The sequence below is a fragment of the Macadamia integrifolia genome, chromosome 14 (genome assembly GCF_013358625.1).
Source record: "Macadamia integrifolia cultivar HAES 741 chromosome 14, SCU_Mint_v3, whole genome shotgun sequence".
Taxonomy (NCBI): domain Eukaryota; kingdom Viridiplantae; phylum Streptophyta; class Magnoliopsida; order Proteales; family Proteaceae; genus Macadamia; species Macadamia integrifolia.
The window spans coordinates 10,941,634-10,959,678 of NC_056570.1; the positions used below are offsets into that span (position 1 = coordinate 10,941,634).

Below are 18,045 nucleotides of genomic sequence, written 5' to 3' on the forward strand. Positions count from 1 at the left end.
CTTGTATCAAGTATGACTTTGAATATAACTGATTGGAGGGTAATGATTCATGTAGCCGACCCATTTAATAGGGATAAGGCTGAGTCGTTGTTGTATTTTGGAAAGTCTTGGCTATGTAAGAGTTGCTAATTTCCTTGTTAGAGTTTATTTTAGTTTCCTAGTCAAGTAGATTTACATATTTGAGTTGAAATTCTTTCTTATTTATACTGCGTACCAAACTCTAGTGAGATTAGATTTTGGAATGGAAAGAGGAACTGAGTCACCTCATGGCTTTCCACCAGGGTGGTCGATCGTTTCCCCTCTTCTTCCTTGACTCTTCTCTTCTCTTTCCTCTAGTCCAAGGTATGAGCTTCTCCCCCACTCTGATTCTTCCTTACCTTTCCTTGGTCTACTTCCTTATTCTATTTCATCCGTTATTTTCCTTTCTTTCTTCTGAATTTCCTTTTGTCCCTCACATACTAAGCTTACCATGTCCATAAAGTAAATACCAGTACCTAACATCTGATTGAGTTTGTTGGAAATCCAATTAGAGAACCCAGGAAAACCCCAATATTCCAGGGGTTGAGTCGCATCTCTGGTGCAATTCAAACCCTAGAATCTCAAGCCCTAATATCCCCTGTTGTGAGGATCAAACCAACAGAAGGATCGGTTTCTCTGTTTACCGCCAGGCATGGTTGCATACCTTAAATCTTCCCTAAATGCTTGGGTCTGTTAATACCTGATTGATAGAGGACTTAGTTGTGATTCAAAATCCAAAGTCTCAGCTCACTTGAAGTTCTTGTAAAGGAGATCTCCTCTTCAAAGCTCACCTCCCTGTTACTGATTTTGCTTCAATCGCAAGGTGGAAAACGACATTTCAACCAAGAAATAACATAATCCTCATTTTGTTCCTTCTGAAAATACACCCTTATTCTCTCCTTATTTAGTCATATCCTTCCTTTATGTTGCTTACCAGAATTACCCCATATTACAACATTTGTGTCCTGTTAAGTCCACACTCCATTTCTCTTTCTTTGCTGGTTTTGAACTTCAGTACATTTACAATTTTTCCACCCAACTAAAACAACAAACTCAACCTAATCCCAACTTGATGGGGATGGCTACATAGATCCATGCAAAAACAAAATAGGAGATATGAAAGTTTTGTCACCCAACTAATAAATATAAACATTCATTAGTCCTGTCAGCTCATAGTGATCCCAAAGTAGGGTTTTGAAACCCAGGATCGCTTCAACAAGAGAAGGGAGGGATCTGGAAGAAGTGAGAAAAAGAAAGAAACAAGAAACTTCCTTGGCCAATTCCAAATCTGAATCCATTCCATATATTTAAGGAAGGACTGATTACATAAATTTAAAAAAACTAGAAGTGATAAACAAAAAATAGAATCTTCCTAATATATAGTTTCCTAAAATAAGCAAATTAACTTGGAAGATACAATTAGGACTTTTAACTTGCTAAAACAGAAACCAAATCTAATAGGCCTCTACTCAAGACAAAACTAACAGCTGGAATGGGAAACATAAGGTCCCTATAACAACTATAATTATAGATAAATCCTAACTGATATCTGATGGAACCCACCACTAACTAAAATATTATTTTAGTACACCCCTTTAGATCTCACTTTTGGGTCTTATCAGCCCAAAAACAAATAAACCCAAAGAATTAAAAGCCCATACCTAATAGACATTAAAATATGACAAATATTTGGACCAGTCCTCTATGAGGCCCAATCAAATTTGGGGTTCATCTAATGTCTGAACCTTGATTCCCTTTATCATTTCCGATGCAACAATAATCATGACAAGTGGCATATCGAGTCAAAACTGGTAGCGTTCTCTACTGAATCACATTAGTTCAGAATTCCACACCATTGGTTCTCATAATGAACAGACGAATCACAACATTAATACAAAAAAAAAAGAGTTAAAAGCAAGTCACTTATGATCTCCAGAAAAAACGCTTAAATGTTGCATGCTTCAACAAGACAATCTTTGATCCGTATCTCCTCTTGAGACCATCAATCATAAATATGTACGAAACACTGAAATGGAAATTTTTTTACATAATTAACACCCCTCATACGTACCTCATACATTGCTTCCATATTAAGCATCAGGTGATAAAAGCATGTATTAGGATGAAAAGCACATTATAGGGTAGTTCCATATAAGGGTGTCAATTGGATCGGTTCCAGTTTTTCGGTTCAGTTCGGTTCAAAGGGATGACAGTATGAACCATCACCGAACTAAAAACCCGAGTTAGTTCAAACCTATGGTACTCTAACCGAATCGATCGGTTTCGGTTTGGATTTGGTTTGTATTTGGTTCCAAATCCTGGTTGCCATGGTTTGTCCAAAGGATGCAAAAATGCTTCGCCTTCCTCTGTCTTGGATGAACACATCCCAATTCCCGAAATCTAATAATTGTTCCCTTGTCTTTTGATTTATTTTTCCTTCGAATTTATATTATTAAAATAATATAAATGTCAAACTTCCGTAGTGGGCATAATTACTCCTCTCCACTAATACTTTAATATAATAAATGAAGAAAGAAGTAAGATGGGAAGAGACAACCGTATTAGATAATGGGTCCTTAAATGACAGTTTTGAGTTTAATGAGTATTCAGTTCGGTTTCAGTTTGAACCGACGGCTCTTATAGACTGAAACCGGAACCAAACCAAACCAATGTGAATACTCTGATATTCAAACTGATTTTGAACCAAATTTATTCGGTTCGGTTCGTTCTGCTTAAATTGGCTCGGTTTTGGATTCAGTATTTGGTTTGGGTTACAAATTGACACCCTTAGTTCCATACAGACACAGATGGCCATTTACTTTATGTATATCCAGTACATGTAAATGCATGCATCCCTGTGTTAGTGGTCCAAAGAAATCATACCAACTGAGATTGCTGCATGACAGGCTGTCCACCAGGTGCATCTACATCGCTGCAATGAAAATAAGGCAGTCATTGATGGGTACAAATGAAAAGATGAACAAAAATGTGACTGAAAAAGAAGAGAAGCTCGAAAACCCTTACTTCATGTAATTCTGAAAATACAGATCTTCACGCACTTTTGCAGTCACTTCCATCAAAAGTTCTGGGTGTTTCAGTTTCAGATGCTTATGCACAAACTCTGCAGCATGGAAAAGCTTTGTGCAACCTTTTGCGCCGCAGCCATACTTCCACCCATACTTCTCATCCCTTATTTTCCTTACATATGGATCGAAAGCTTCCACAGCAGCTGCATCTATCTTCTCCTTGGCTGTCATTATTTCCAGTGGATCCTGACCCTGCAACCTTCCTTGCCAAAATGAGTCAAGTTTATTCTCCCACTCAGCCCCAGTGGCACTTGTTTCATCCTGGCTCTTGCCTTCAGCTCTCACATGCCGAAGACCTTTAGCTTCATTTGTCTCAGTCATGCCATAGTAATCCAAACCATGAATACGCCAGAGATAAGTAAGGAGTGTATCCAAAAGCTCAATCCCCTCAAGGCCCTTGACAGAAGTTAAACCCCTAATAATTATAATTGGGCCCATAGATCCACCATGAGATTTTTCCCCGTCCATCTTGTCATTGTCAGCTGTGCATAAAATATTTTCCTCAATCCCTTTTTCTCTGTCAAGTTTACGTACAAGAGCCAATCCCTGTTCAATATCAGCTTGAATTCGTCTAGGTTCAGAGCTTACTGGGTGAGCTTTTGGAGCAGCTAAAAGATCATTTTCTTTAGCTGGCCCCCTGCCATGTCGTCTTCGTTTGCCACCAGCATCTGCTTCATCCTCAGAGTTAGGATCACTTGCTTGTCCTGATTTATTGGATGATGCAACATTGATAACTGGACCTCTGCATCATAAACTGGAACTTGTTAAAGGTATGTGCCTTGCATGTGAGTTACCTGTTCAATATCAGCTTGAATGCATAACTATGATTTTGAAAGTGGATATGATAGGAATTATATTTAAAAGGGTATTATTGATATAAGATTCAAAAATGTGACACATAATTGTTAGGATCCTACATAAGCATGTGTCATTTTAGGTTGGGCAGGGTAGAAAAGCAACAAAAAAAAAATGAAGCAACATAGAACCAGGCAAATTCATTCTTAAAATAATAATGGTATCGACAATAGAGTTGGTTGGCTCTAAGGCCCCAGATGGATGCATGGATATGAAAATCAAGGAAAACTTACAGGTCCAATGTTCCACTCTGCAAATCTAACAAGAAGTCCTTCATGATTCTCCGAGCATTTTCATTCCTCCTAGAAAGATGTAGCAGAGGGACAAAGAAAATTAATTACACAAGACAGCACATCATCCAGAACTAAGCATTTCTTCAACCGATAAACACAGCCATATAACCAGCAACAATTGGAATGGCATGTCAAATGAAATTCATCCAGGCTTACTATTCTTTCCAATGTATAGGCACACCTTTCTATGACTGATATTAAATTTGTTGGATGGTACTTGTCTCTCAGCCTACACCACATGAAAGAGAGAGAGAGAGAGAGAGAGAGAAAGAGAGATCAAAAAAAGAGAAAAAGAAAAGTACACAAGAAAATATCAAAAGTATCAAATAATGAAATAGCAAATGTACCAATCCTCATCCTTATGAGCATCAAAGTAAGCACGTTTTTGGGTTGAAATATACTCCGATTTGTACTCTTGATACCTAAATCATTAAAGGAATATGTAACTCCATGCTGACAGTCCATAAGCTATTGAGAAAAAAAATGTTGTTGAATTAAGATACAGAATCCGGCAACCAACTACTACTAATCAATACCCACAGCATTTAAGAAATTCCCATTACATACCGGCGCTCAGCTTCAGCTGGAAGTATATCATCTTCAAGCTCTTGAATGAATTGTTTATATGACATCAAGCCTTCCCTGGCACAGTTTACTCACTGGGTCATATTGTTAAATCAATATGACTAAGATAAACGTCTCGGAATATTTGGGAAAAGAAGAAATGAAAAAGGGAAGATAAAATAAAAGTAAGAATAACGCATCAATAGTCTAAAGTGATTACTTAATATCAAAATAGATGAATACTAGGTAAGCTACAGAGAATAGAAATTTCTTGACCAACCAATAATGTGATCATTCTTTTGAATTATTTTTCTTCAAACTCCAGCCCCCCTCACCCTTATTTCTGAGCATAAGCAAATGTTTTATTTGAAAAAATGCATCCAAGAAATGCCTAAAATGTGAATATATTTGTAGGCAAGAGTGCCCACTGACAATTACAGTAGGTCCAACGATGGATGTATGCATCACCATAGAGATTTTCACAGTATGTCACTGAAAGAGGGACATTTGAGCAACTCTATGATTTGAAAACCTGTCACTGGTGCACATACTTGCCCACAAGATCATAATGCAGAATTTTGTAATGGGCTAGTCTACCTCCTGAGGGTTTAGGGTTTAGAAAACCTCAATAAAAGCCAGAATCACAGGATGGTTGGAACCCAAACCAGATTAGAGAAACTTCAGTAACAAAGGAAAGACAGTTCAGATGAGAACAAAAGTCTGATCAAATGGTGTACTCAGCAGAGACAGTAATCCAATGGTGGGATGTCAAGACATAATTGGGTTCTACTAAATTTCCGGAAAGGTTCGTACTTAATCAAATAACAATCTGAATCGATGAATAAACAGTGATATGGAACTATAAACAATAGAGAACAGGTTTAACAAATCAGAACCAAATAGGGTTTGAAGAAGTGGACTTAAAACTAGGATTCTTGAATTCGATCAGAACTCGAGTTTTGAAAACAGTGTTTGCATGCGTCGTTCCTAAGTTTTTTACCAGACTCCCAGATAAAAGAAAGATAGAAGTAAAATTATTTACCTGTGTTAAAACTGAAATCAGATAGCACTCGGATTCAGAAAACTGAAGTTTCTAAGAAAGTAGACTAGTAGGAATGCTGATATCGATGGGCAAGTTCTGATTTTCAAAACAGATATGAAAAATAAAATAATTAAAAACCGGAACAGAAACTGAAGATAAATAACAGCAGGCATAACTGAATAACTGATGACTGATAAATCGGAAACTAAAGAGAAGAAATAAACCATGCACAGGAATAGAAAGTTCAAGATTGATGGGGGGAGAGAGAGATAGAAGAAGATATAATCAGTAGTACCACACTCCCACCTCATTTGCATGCTGAATCGACAGCAGAGAGCATGCTACTGATTTCCATAGAATCCACTCCAGAATCCACCAGAGCTGGTCGGAAATCCAAAGAACCAAGATGCAGCCAAAAAGCCTTTCTTCATCAATCAAATTTGTGGATAGAGCATAGGCCTTACATATGTTAAAATAACACACTCAAAACAGGACTCAAACTAAGCCTAAAAACCTCCAGTCAAGAGTTTGTTATGGAGGTAATCTTAACTGACTAAAATTCTACATATTTGAGAGAAAATAAAAACAACTGTAACAAGGCTAAACTCAGAGACCAATTCCAGCCTCACTAAGCACTTTAATAACAATTAAAATAAGAAAACTAAAGCAGGGCATAAATACTAAAAATTAACAGCAACCTCAGCTATAATGACAGATTATTGACAGTTATGCTGTCTGTGACGGCTATAATGTTGCAAAGCCAGGTTCTTCTTCTTTTTCTGCACTTCTGAACTGCATCAATTTGTCTCCAGACTGGTGGTAGACACAAAATTTCTAGGACACAATCACTGGTAGGGTTGCTCCATTGCGACTAAGTGGTCGCTGAGGAAACAGCCTCTCCGCAAAGTGGGGGTAAGACTGCGTACATTATTACCCTCCCTAGACCTCACAGTAGTGGAAGGTACTGGGGGTAGGGCTCCCACTGCCCCTCAGCATTGACGCCTGCCACTATGCCTTCCTCTGCTGATTCCACACCAGCTCCCTTGAGCCCTCTCTTTGGCCCCGTTCCTCCGCCCACTGCAGATATTCTTATTGAAGAAACCAGCCCCCCCAAAAGAAAGATGCCCCCCAAAGGCATCCGGCCTGCCCAGGTTTGCAAGCATTGCATTCGGGCCTCTACATCAGGTCAGCCTCCAATGTTTGCCTCAACCCAGCCATCCCCCATCAAAGAATACAAGTGACGTAAGGGAAACTCCTCTTCCTCCTCTGCTGGTCATCAGCGAACCTATTATAGCTCCTCTAAGCTTTTGCACCCAACCCACAATCCTTCCTTATGACCCTTTGGACCATCTGGAATGTCTGAGGCCTCAACTCCCCGAATAAGCATGCCTCCGTAGATCCCGAATCAGATCTTTTGGATCCCTTCTTTGCTGCCTACTTGAGACTAGAATCCTTGAGGCAAATGCTCCTCACATTGTAGCCTCCATAGCTCCATCCTGGTCCTTTCTTGCCAAATATTCTGACTGTCCCAATGGTCAGATTAGGATTCCGTGAAATCCCCTTTTTCTCTGCATCATATCCCTTACCACCTCTTCCCAATCCATTCATCTCTCCATTTCTGATCTCTCTGGGTCCAACTGTTGTCTCCTCACTATTGTTTATGCTCACAATCGGGCTTCCGAAAGGCTCTCCCTTTTGACTAGCTTTCGATCTATATCCTCCTCTGCTGAGTCCACCCCATGGGGGATAGCTGGCAACTTTAATGTTGTCAGATTTGGCCACGACAAACAGGGAGCGGGTCCCATTGACCACACTTCCGTGGAGGCTTTCAACAATTGTCTGGAAGACATTGGTATGTTTGACCTCCACTGGTCTGGTGCTAAGCTTTTTTGGCAAAGCCGTAGAAGTGGGGTTGATAGGGTAGCTTGTAAGATTGACAGAGCGCTTGTTAATGAAGTGTAGCTCTCTTCTTTACCCTCATCCCATGCCACATTTGGTCCTCTTCCATCTCTGATCATTGTCCCATATCCCTCCATGCTTATCCTTCTTCCTCCTTTGGTCCAAAGCCCTTCAAATTCTTCGATATGTGGACCCTCCATCTTGATTTCTCCTCTCTGATTTTTTATGCTTGGAGTCTCCCTGTCCATACCTTCTCCTCTCCTCTCATTTCCTTCTCCAGGAAGCTCAAGAACGTCAAAGCTACCCTCAAGATATGGAATTCTAGGTGCCAACATCTCTGACAAAGCCTCCTCCTGCAAAGACAGACTTGAGGCTATCCAAGCCAGACTCCTTTTGGATCTCCATAACTCTGATTTGGCTGAGGAGGAAAGATTTGTCTCTTTTGAGCTTCCTCGCTCCTGTCCCAAGAAGAGAGCTTCCTCAAGCAAAAATCCCACATCAAATGGTTAGAGTTTGGAGACTATAACTTTGCTTTCTTTCACCGCAACATCAAAGGTCGGAATAATGCTAACTCCATCCCCATTCTCATCCCCAGAGATGGAACTACTCTTCAAAGAGTCCTACTGACATCAAAGCTGAAGTTGCATCCTGCTTCTCTAATCTCTTCAACGCCCCATCCCCTTCCTCCGATCCTCCCCTCCCCCCCCCCCCCCGGATCAATAAACTCATTTCTAATCACCTTCTCCCTTCTCTTTAAGCCATCCCCTATAATGAGGAAATCACCTCTACCATCCTCTCCCACAAATCCAGTAAAGCTCCTAGGCCGGATGGTTTCAGCATGAGCTTCTTCTCCTCCTGTTGGGACATCATCAAGCAAGATCTTATTTGAGCTCTTAAAAGCTTCTTCTTTGATCCCAATCAAATTATGGTGTAAAACAAACCTTCCTCTGCCTCTCCCCAAATCTGATGGAGCCTCTTCCATACTGGATTTCAAACCCATCTCTCTTTGTAACCCGATCAACAAATTCAATGCCAAAATTCTGGCCAACCGCATCCAAAGAGTCATTGCCTCCTTGGTCAGCCAAAACAAATCTGCCTTCATCTCTGGTAGGAGTATAGCCAATAACATCATCCTGTGCCACGAGATTGTTCGGGGCTTTGAGTGGAAATCCCATGGATCGATGGACCTTTTTAAGATCGATCTTCATAGAGCTTTCTTCTCGATTCGTTGGGACTTCATCTCAAAGGTCCTTCTCCAAATGTCCTCCCCCCCCCCCCCCCCCCCACTTTGTCTATCCTGGTGAATGGTAGCCCCGCTGGCTTCTTCCATTCCTCTATTGGAATTCGCCAAAGATGTCCTCTCCCCCCCTTTCCTCTTCTCCCTTGGCCTTGAGGTTCTTTCTAGATACATCCAACCTTCCTCCAACCTCCACCTCATCTCCCCCATCCCAAAATGCAAGACTCTCTCCCTTCGCCGATGACCTAATGATATTCTATAAAGCTTATCATCCCTCCATTTCTTCCATTATGTCTTCCCTACACCTTTTTGAAAGCCTCTCGGGTCTTCGCCTTAACCCTCTCAAATCTCGCATCTTCATTTCTGGGATTTCTAAAGTTGCTTTTGCCCATCTCCTTGAGATTACTGGTTTCTATCTTGGCTCTCCCAGTCAAGTATCATGGGCTTCCCCTCATCCCAGCTAGGCTTTCGGCCCATCACTACACTCCCATCCTTGATCTCCTAAGGAAGAGGTTGTAGTTGTGGAAGAGCAAGCTTCTCTCTTATACTGAGAGGTTTGAGCTTTCCAGATTGGTTCTCTAATCCATGTACCTCTATTGGTGTGGTATCTTTGTTCTTCCCCCTCCCACCATTAAAGCCATTAAGTCTCTCATCTGTTCCTTTCTTTGGAAAGGCTTTGACTCCAGCAAGTTCCTCCACCCCACTTATTAAAGCAATGTCTATCTCCCCAAATCTGAAGGTGGCCTAGGTCTTATGCGCATAAAAAATCTCAACTCCATGGGCATTCACAGGCTCATTTGGAGGGTGGTGACCACACAAAATAGCATCTGGGTTTATTCCCATCTTCTGTAGCACAACTCCCTTTGGACCACTTCCCCTGGTCCGGATGCTACTTGGGTCTGGCGTGATATCCTTGGCTAAAGACCCTTGGCCATGGATGCCATTTCATATTCCATTGGTAATGGTGCCTCTACGTCCCTCTGGCTTGACCCTTGGCACCCGTCGGGTGTGATTCTTCTTGCAGTAAGCCCTAGGACTATCTATTCCCTGGGCCTTGATCTATCTGCTAGACTCTTCCATCATCCTTAATGATCTCTAGGCCCCCCTACATCCCCTCCCCCTCTAAATGCCATTTAAGCTCCCCCTTCCCCCCCGGGATCGAGGCAGAGAAAAATTCCATCCTCTGGAAGCCCTCCCCTTCCAACTTGTACAGCTCTTCCTCTGCCTGGAACTTCGTAAGACCTTCTACCCCTCGCTCCCAAGCAGAATCTCCTATGGTTCAAAGGTCACATTCCCCATCACTGTTTCACCACCTGGCGGGCCTTCTCCAACTGCCTTCCCACACAATCCTACCTCATTTACCACCGCATACAAGTCCCTCCTGCTTATGACACCCAAAAATACAGAAAGGTACCAGGCCCGCTTAAGAGATCAGTGAGGAGTCCCCACAAAGAATACGGTAAGTACCAGGGGGTTTGGGAGATCGGTGAGGGTGTGCAAACTTTAGTTCCACATCACCTTGGGGGAGGTTATTGAGCTATTAATAACCTCTAGCCACCTCAACATGACACAACATGTTTAAAGCCTTGAGACCCATGGGCCAAAGAGAACAATATTATGCCAAAGTTATTAAGCTGGGGGTGTAATAGATGGCATCAAAACGGACCTCGACAATGTGTGGGGCCACAACGGGGACACTGTGCCCAAAGGCGGAAAGAAAGTGACCCAAGAATACGGCAAGGTACTAGACCCGCCTGGGAGATTGTTGAGGTGTTCCCGCCAAGAATATGGCAAGTACCAAAGGGTTTGGGAGATTGGTGAGGGTGTGCGAACTTTAGTCCCAATCCCCTAGGAGGAGGTTGTTGGTTTAGCTAATAACTTCTAGCCTCCTTAACATGGCGCAATGCATTTTAAAATCTTGAGGCCAAAGAAGACAATACTGTGCCAAGTTTATTGGGGCCGAGGCATTACACTACGTGTTGTCTGTAATTCTGTATTGGAATGGAAACGAAGATGTTGACCATTTGTTCTTCTCCTATCCCTTCTCCTCCACCATCTGGAATAAGGTTGTTCTCAGTTGTTGTTGGCCTTCTAGGAGAGTTCTCCCTTTCTGTAAGGAATGGATTTGGGTTGACATGAAATTTCAGGGCTCCATCATCTGTGACATTGCTGGGAAACTTGCTTTTTGTGCTACCAGTAACCATCTCTAGATGGAGCAGAATCTTCGTAGATGGACTTCCAACTCTCGCTCTTATGACATAATTTGGAAGGCCATCTACTACGATATCAGCACCAAGCTTGCCAACCTTCCCCACAGCACAGTCAGAGATTCCCTAAGGAGCAGGCTCACGGTTGTCTTCTGGGGCCTCATCTCTATCTTATCTACTGCTCCCTCCCCACCCCCACCCCCACCCCCCTGATGGATTGTATCCCCTTGTAGTGCCCCACTGTTGTATGAACTATACCCTTTTGTTTCCCTTCTTATAAGGCTCCCCCCTCCTCTCCTCTTCCCTCCCAGTTGTATATTCTTCTCCTTTAATATATTTTATTCATCCAAAAAAAAAAAAAGAAAATCCAGGTGCCCAAAGGCTCCAAAAAGCATGCACATGATTGAAGCAAGGCATTTTTATCCCATGCTTCACCCTTTTTCTGACCTTTTCCCAGTTGGTCTGGTCTAACACTTTAACACTTGCTTGGGGCATCCCAGATCACAAGTTTTGAAGATAGTGCATCAAACTTGAAATCAGAGATTTCTTTGAGAAATTATTCCTCTACATAAATTGAATTGCCTCAAATACTGTCAAGATGTAAGTTTGTGCTCAAGTTTCATAAACTGAATAACCAATTGTCTCCCTTTTCAAGTGCATAACTGATTAACCTTGCCTTTCCTCAGCTCAATGCCCACTTACCTAATACTACTAGACCGTCTTCCAATCAGCAGTTGTGCACCCATCAGAACCTTCATAGCCCCTGCCTATAAACTGAATTACAATTTAGGCTATCTTCAGTTTCATTTTTATTTTTTATCTTTACTAACAAAAACGATTTTGTTTGCATTTGGAATCATTTATGGAGCTTGTTCCTATTTTTTTTTTTTTTTTTTTAATTTGAAAAACCATAAAAACCACAAATAGGTCCTGACCTATATATATAATTGGGCCAAAAATCAGTTTTGGTCATTTATGTGGAGACTTTAATGAGTACGTGCTCATAAGTTTCAAAATTGGAGGGTAATAACGTCATTTCCTCTTTTAATTAGAAAGATATGTATCGACCTTCTTCTTCTTCCTCCTGCAACCCCAACCACCTCTTCCCCACAATGTGGGAATGCATATTTACCCACAAGTGAATCACTAGTTAACAACAATGTAGCACCGAAATTCTGAGTAGGCCGATCTTTGGTTTGTTGATATGAGTATATGACTGCAATGTCATGACTTTGATAAATGTGTCTACAATGTTCATTCGTTCTTACCTAGTTAGGCTGCTAATTTAATCCATTCACTGTTATTCTTAACATTCCACGATTTAGAGTTCGGAATCGATTGCTGGAAGGTACGACATCAGTTCTCTGGTCTGCACAGGCCCCTCCTGTGCCCCTTGCTGATACTACCATGGATGGTCTTGCTGGTCTTCCAGCCATCTACGACCCTCCTGCCCTGCTGCCCATCACCGCCCCCCTGGGCTCTGCCCCCGTCTCGCACCTTGCAGACATTCAGCCTGATCCCCCTACCTTGGAAGGTAAGACATCGACTCTCCGGTCAGCACAGGCCACTCCTGTGCACCCTGATGCTGCCTCAGGCCCCCTGCCTGACCCCCATACCTCTGGCTCCCAGCCAGAGCCCTGCATCTCCATCAATTGCTCCTGCCCTCTTCAATCATCGACCTTGGAAGACCTGCTCCCCAAGTCTTCCCCGCCAGGCCTGCTCCCCAAGTCTGGTCATCGGAGCAAGACCCCTCCTGAAGTTGCTGTTTCCACCCGCAAGAAGGCTAAGTCAACCCGCTATAGATCCATTATCTCTTCCAAAGGGTAAGGCTGCTCCTCTTCCATACCTGCTGCTCCCTCCCCTTTCCCTCTCAAAGAATACCACCCGAAGGTCTAAGCCTAATCCTAACCCACGCCTCTCAAAGGCCTCCCATTGTTCTCTCGAGCATTTGATGCCCCCCCTTCCTTTCCAAATGACCTGGACCATCTGGAACGTTCGAGATTTAAATTCATCGTCCAAGCATGCCAAACTCGAGTCCTTGAGCCTAATGCCACCCGCATTGTTGCTTCCATTGCCCCTTCTTGGTCCTTCCTTGCCAATTACAGCCATTCCCCTAATGGTCGTATTTGGATCCTTTGGAACCCTCTCCTCCTCCATGTCTCTATCTCCTCTTCCTCCCCCTTAGGTCATTAGTTTCTCCCCCTGCTAGCTCTCCCACCTGTTTCCTCTTTATCATTTATGCCCTTAACTGTGCCCATTATAGAATTTCCCTTTGGTCCGATCTCCGTTCTTTCGCCTCTACTTCTGGCTCCCGTCCCTGGAGCCTCGCGGGAGATTTCAATGTCATCAGATTTTCCCATGAAAAGCTAGGTGGAGACCTGATAGACCTTCCCTCAGTCGATTCCCTTAATGATTGCATTGATGACATTGGCATGAACGACCTTAGATGGTCAGGCTCCAAATTCACTTGGACCAATCGACGATCAGGTCAGGCGCGCATTGCTTGCAAATTAGATAAAGTTCTTATAAATGAAGCCTGGCTTCACTCCTTCCTTCCTCTCATTCCAGTTTTGATCTCCCTGGCATCTCTGATCACTCCTCCATCTCCCTCTTTGCTCATCCCCACATCTCCTTCGGCCCCAAGCCCTTCAAATTCTTCAACATGTGGTCTGTCCACCAGAATTTCATCCCTATTGTCCTTGCTGCCGAAAATCTCCCTGTCCTTGCCCCCCCATTTCCCCTTCTTGTTTTTTCCAAGAAGCTTAGAAATGTCGAATCCCCTCTGAAGAGCTAGAATGCTCTTGAATTTGGCAATATCTCTTCTAATGTCTCCTCCTGCAAGGACAAGCTGAATCTCATCCAATATAGGCTTCATCTTGACCCGCTTAATTCCTCCCTAGCGGAAGAAGAGAAGTGTCTCTCCACTGACCTCTCCTCCCTCCTTGCCCAAGAGAAAAGCTTCCTTCGTCAGAAACCAAGAATCAAATGGCTCAAGCTTGGGGACTCCAATTCCGCCTTCTTTCATAGATCCCTCAAAGCCCGACCCAACCTTAAGTCCAGCTCGAGTTAATTTCCAGCAATGGGACCCCCCCTTCTCAAGCCGAAGGACATCAAATCAGAAGTCGCTTCCTTCTTCTGTAACTTATTCTGCCCTTCCCCCCTCTCCCCTCCCCCATCCCCCATAACATCATTAATAAATTCATTCCTACCCACCTCCTACCCTCTCCTTGACATCCCCTCTGATGATGAGATCCTCGCAGCTATCCTCTCCCATAAATCCAACAAGGCCCCCGGGCCTGATGGATTCAGTATGGGATTCCTGTCCTCCTATTGTCATATCATTAGAGAGGACCTTATCCATGCCATTCGGAGTTTCTTCCTTTCCCCCTCTCAGATCAAACGTGTTGACCACACTTTCCTCTGCCTCATCCCCAAAAAAGACGGAGTTGACTCTATGATTGACTTCATGCCTATATACCTTTGCAACCTCTTGTACAAATTCATTGCTAAAATTTTAGCTAATCGGATTCAGCTAGTCATTGATTATCTAGCTAGCCCAACCAATTTGCTTTCATCGTCGGGAGAAGTATTGTGGACAACATCATTCTCTACCATGAAGTTGTCAGAGGATTTGATCGCAAGTACCACTGCCCCGTCGTTCTCCTCAAGATTGACATCTATAAGGCTTTTGACTCCATCCGGTGGGACTTCGTATCCAAAGTCTTGTTTTAAATGTCCTTCCCTCCTTCCTTCGTCCATTGGATTCAATCTTGTATCACCTCCCCCTCCATCTCTTTGAGCCTCTCTCAAGCCTCTGCATTAACCTCCTTAAATCTAGCCTCTTCCTCTCTGGCATCTCAACCTCTTGCCAACCTAGGCTCTTTGATCTCACTGGCTTCTCTCTCGGTTCCCTTCCTGTCAAATACCTTAGTCTACCCCTCATCTCTTCTTGACTTTTTGCCCACCACTACTCCCCTATCCTGAATCAGTTGAGAAAAAGGCTTCAACGTTGGAAGGTCAAACTCCTTTCCTATGTTGGTCACCTAGTTCTCATCAAATATGTGATCCAATCTATATATCTCTGCTGGTCTGGCGTCTTTGACCTCCCATCTACTACCTCCAAATCTATCGACACCCTTCTTTGCTCCTTGCTCTAGAAAGGTGTTGACTCCTCTAAATTCCTTTGTCCTCTCAGTTGGGATCAAGTTTGTCTCCCCAAAGCAAAAGGAGGCCTTGGCCTATGCTAGATCAAAGATGTGAACTCCGTCGACATCTTGAAACTCATTTGGAAGATTGCCTCCAAGCATCACAACATTTGGATCGCTTGGGTCTATTCCTACCTCCTCAAGAAGGATCCTTATAGGCTGCCCCCACTCCCCCAAATGCCTCATGGATCTGGCGTTCTATTCTCAAATCCAGATCTGTCGCTCACCCTGCCATCTCTTGCTCCATTGGTAATGGGCTCTCCACTTCCCTCTAGTTGGATCCCTGGCACCCCTCCAATATCTCTCTCATTAACCTCTCCCAAGACCATTTATTCCTCCAACCTCCCCAAATCTGCTCCTGTGGCCTCCATCATCTCCTTAGGAGATTGGTCCCCCCTCGCCAATCTCTGGTCCTCTCCCCCCCCCCAAACCATTCCTGAGAGCCACCGTGGAAGAGAGGACAAGATCATTTGGCTGCCCCCAGTCACTAGCCTATTCACTTCTACCTCTGCTTAGAACCACATTTGCACCCCAAGTCCCCTCATTCGCTAGAGCAACATTATCTAGTACAAAGGCCACATCCCCTGCCACAATTTCACTGCCTGGCGAGCCTTATCCAACTGCCTCCCTACGCAATCTTTCCTCATCTCTCGTCATATTCCAGCTCCCCCTCATATTGTCTCTATTGGAATGGCATTGAAGACACTGACCATCTTCTTTTCTCCTGCCCCTTCTCCCATTCTGTTTGGAGAAAGATTCTCACATTCATCTGCCCTCCCGTAAAAGTATCCTTCCCCTGAGTAGAGAATGGATCTGGGTTGACATGATGTACCGCGGTTCCTCCATTTGTGACACGATTGGAAAGATCACCTTTCACACTATCATTTCCCACCTCTAAATGGAGAGAAATCTTCGAACATGGACTCCAAAATCTAGATCCTTCGATAAGATTTGGAATGCCATCTTTTTTTATGTGAACTCCAAGATTGGCTGCCTCCATCAGCAATCAGTTCTTGACATCCCAAGGAACAAGCTCATTATTGTCTCCTAGGGTCTCCCTATGTCCATCTTATCCCCCCCTTGATTCCCTAGTGTTGTTCCCCTGCCCCTATTATTGTCACCCTTTCCTTGATATGGGATCTTGTTTGTTCCCCCCTATGTTTGGCCTCCGCTTCTTCTGGCGATAACCTTGGCTTCCCCCCCCCCTTCCCCCTTTTCCTCCTTTGTATATTCTTCTCCTCCATGGTAATGAATTTATTTATACATCCAAAAAAAAAGCCAAAACTGTTTTAAAAATGTAAAAGCTAAAATATATAATGTATTTTTAATTTTTTGAGATCCTTTTCCATTGGATATTACTTTCAAATTTCAAAGTCATTGTTCAACCAAATCACAAACTTCAGTCAGGTTCCCATGTGGACCTGTGGGTAAGGGTAAGTTACCATATGGAAATATCCTGACCACTTGAGCACCTCATGCCTTACCTCAACTTCCACATAAAAATAAATCTCTTAAGTATGAATTACAACAATATAATTTATGAAATATTCCCACAAAAATTTAGATATCTTTTTTTTTCTTTTTCTTTTTTTTGGTGGGGGGGAGGGGGTTAGGAGGAGGAGAGGAGGGGTTAAGAGGAAAAGATCAAACTGATATAAACTTTACGCTTACAAAAGCTAGTAACCATAAGCAATGTTTGAAGATCGAGCAAAATCCACAGAAATTAGAGAAACATTTCTCTTTCCATGGATGGGATTCAAAATCTGCCAATATTGGTGAAATTGCTGAAATTTAAGCAAAATCTGTCAAAATATTTCTGTTTCCGCATGCTTCAAAATCACCCCACCAGTTGAATTCAAACATTGACTGTAATCATATTATCCTGCTGAACTGAATAGCATATCATAAAATCCAAACCTTTGTATACTCCCTGAGTTTGAAGCATCAGCATAACCACCACGACCAGAATCCCAATCTGGGCACAAAAAAAAAAAAAAAAAAAAAAAAAAAATTTGAAATAAATTCCCAATTAAGACAACAAGAGCATAAGGTTAAAAAATAGCCAGAACTCAACCTGCGTTTGCAGAACCAGTAAAATAAATTGAATTTAAATGTAAATAAATAAGCCAAAAGGGAGGTCATTAGATATTTAAGGTTAGACCAATGGCGAGATATATAACATGCCAATGTCATCACCCAGCTAGGCAATAATTACATGTAAAGCCTCAATGCCTTATAGTTCTGAACAACCAATGCTGCGTGGTGATTTGAGTCCTCAAAAAATCTTATCCAATATTTACCCAAGAATAGAAACAAGCAATGAGAAATTAGGAGCGAGAGGGAGGAAGGGAGGGAGGGGAGATGTTTAAGTTCAGAAAATGATCAAAGTGAAAAATAGGATCCACAGTAAAATTAAGTTTAGGTTTATAAAATGATATAAGTAAAAAATAGGTTTCACAGTAAAATTAAGTTTAGGGTCCAGAGGGGATGATGCTTGTAATGCCCCAAAGTTTGGAACCTTAGGGTATATATTGTTCTTTTATGTTTTCCTTAGCCCCTTTAAATATTTGTTTTGTGGCTTAAATTAATTTAGATGTCTTAGGTTCAAACAATACTACTAGCAAAGAGGGGGGGGGGGG

The 18,045-nt window shown here is 42.6% G+C and overlaps 1 protein-coding gene across 2 annotated transcripts in view; it reads right to left on the reverse strand.

The window, feature by feature from the left end:
* LOC122060933 (serrate RNA effector molecule-like) overlaps positions 1-18,045 on the reverse strand; it is a 37,349-nt gene that overhangs the window by 11,045 nt on the left and 8,259 nt on the right. For both annotated transcript variants that reach the window (XM_042624044.1, XM_042624043.1), the window contains exons 3-9: positions 17,324-17,381; positions 4,820-4,894; positions 4,600-4,674; positions 4,434-4,481; positions 4,193-4,261; positions 3,043-3,846; positions 2,902-2,950 (exon numbers count right to left, since the gene is read on the reverse strand). In XM_042624044.1, coding sequence (XP_042479978.1) covers positions 2,902-2,950; positions 3,043-3,846; positions 4,193-4,261; positions 4,434-4,481; positions 4,600-4,674; positions 4,820-4,894; positions 17,324-17,381 — 1,178 coding nt within the window. The remainder of the gene's footprint in view (positions 1-2,901; positions 2,951-3,042; positions 3,847-4,192; positions 4,262-4,433; positions 4,482-4,599; positions 4,675-4,819; positions 4,895-17,323; positions 17,382-18,045) is intronic.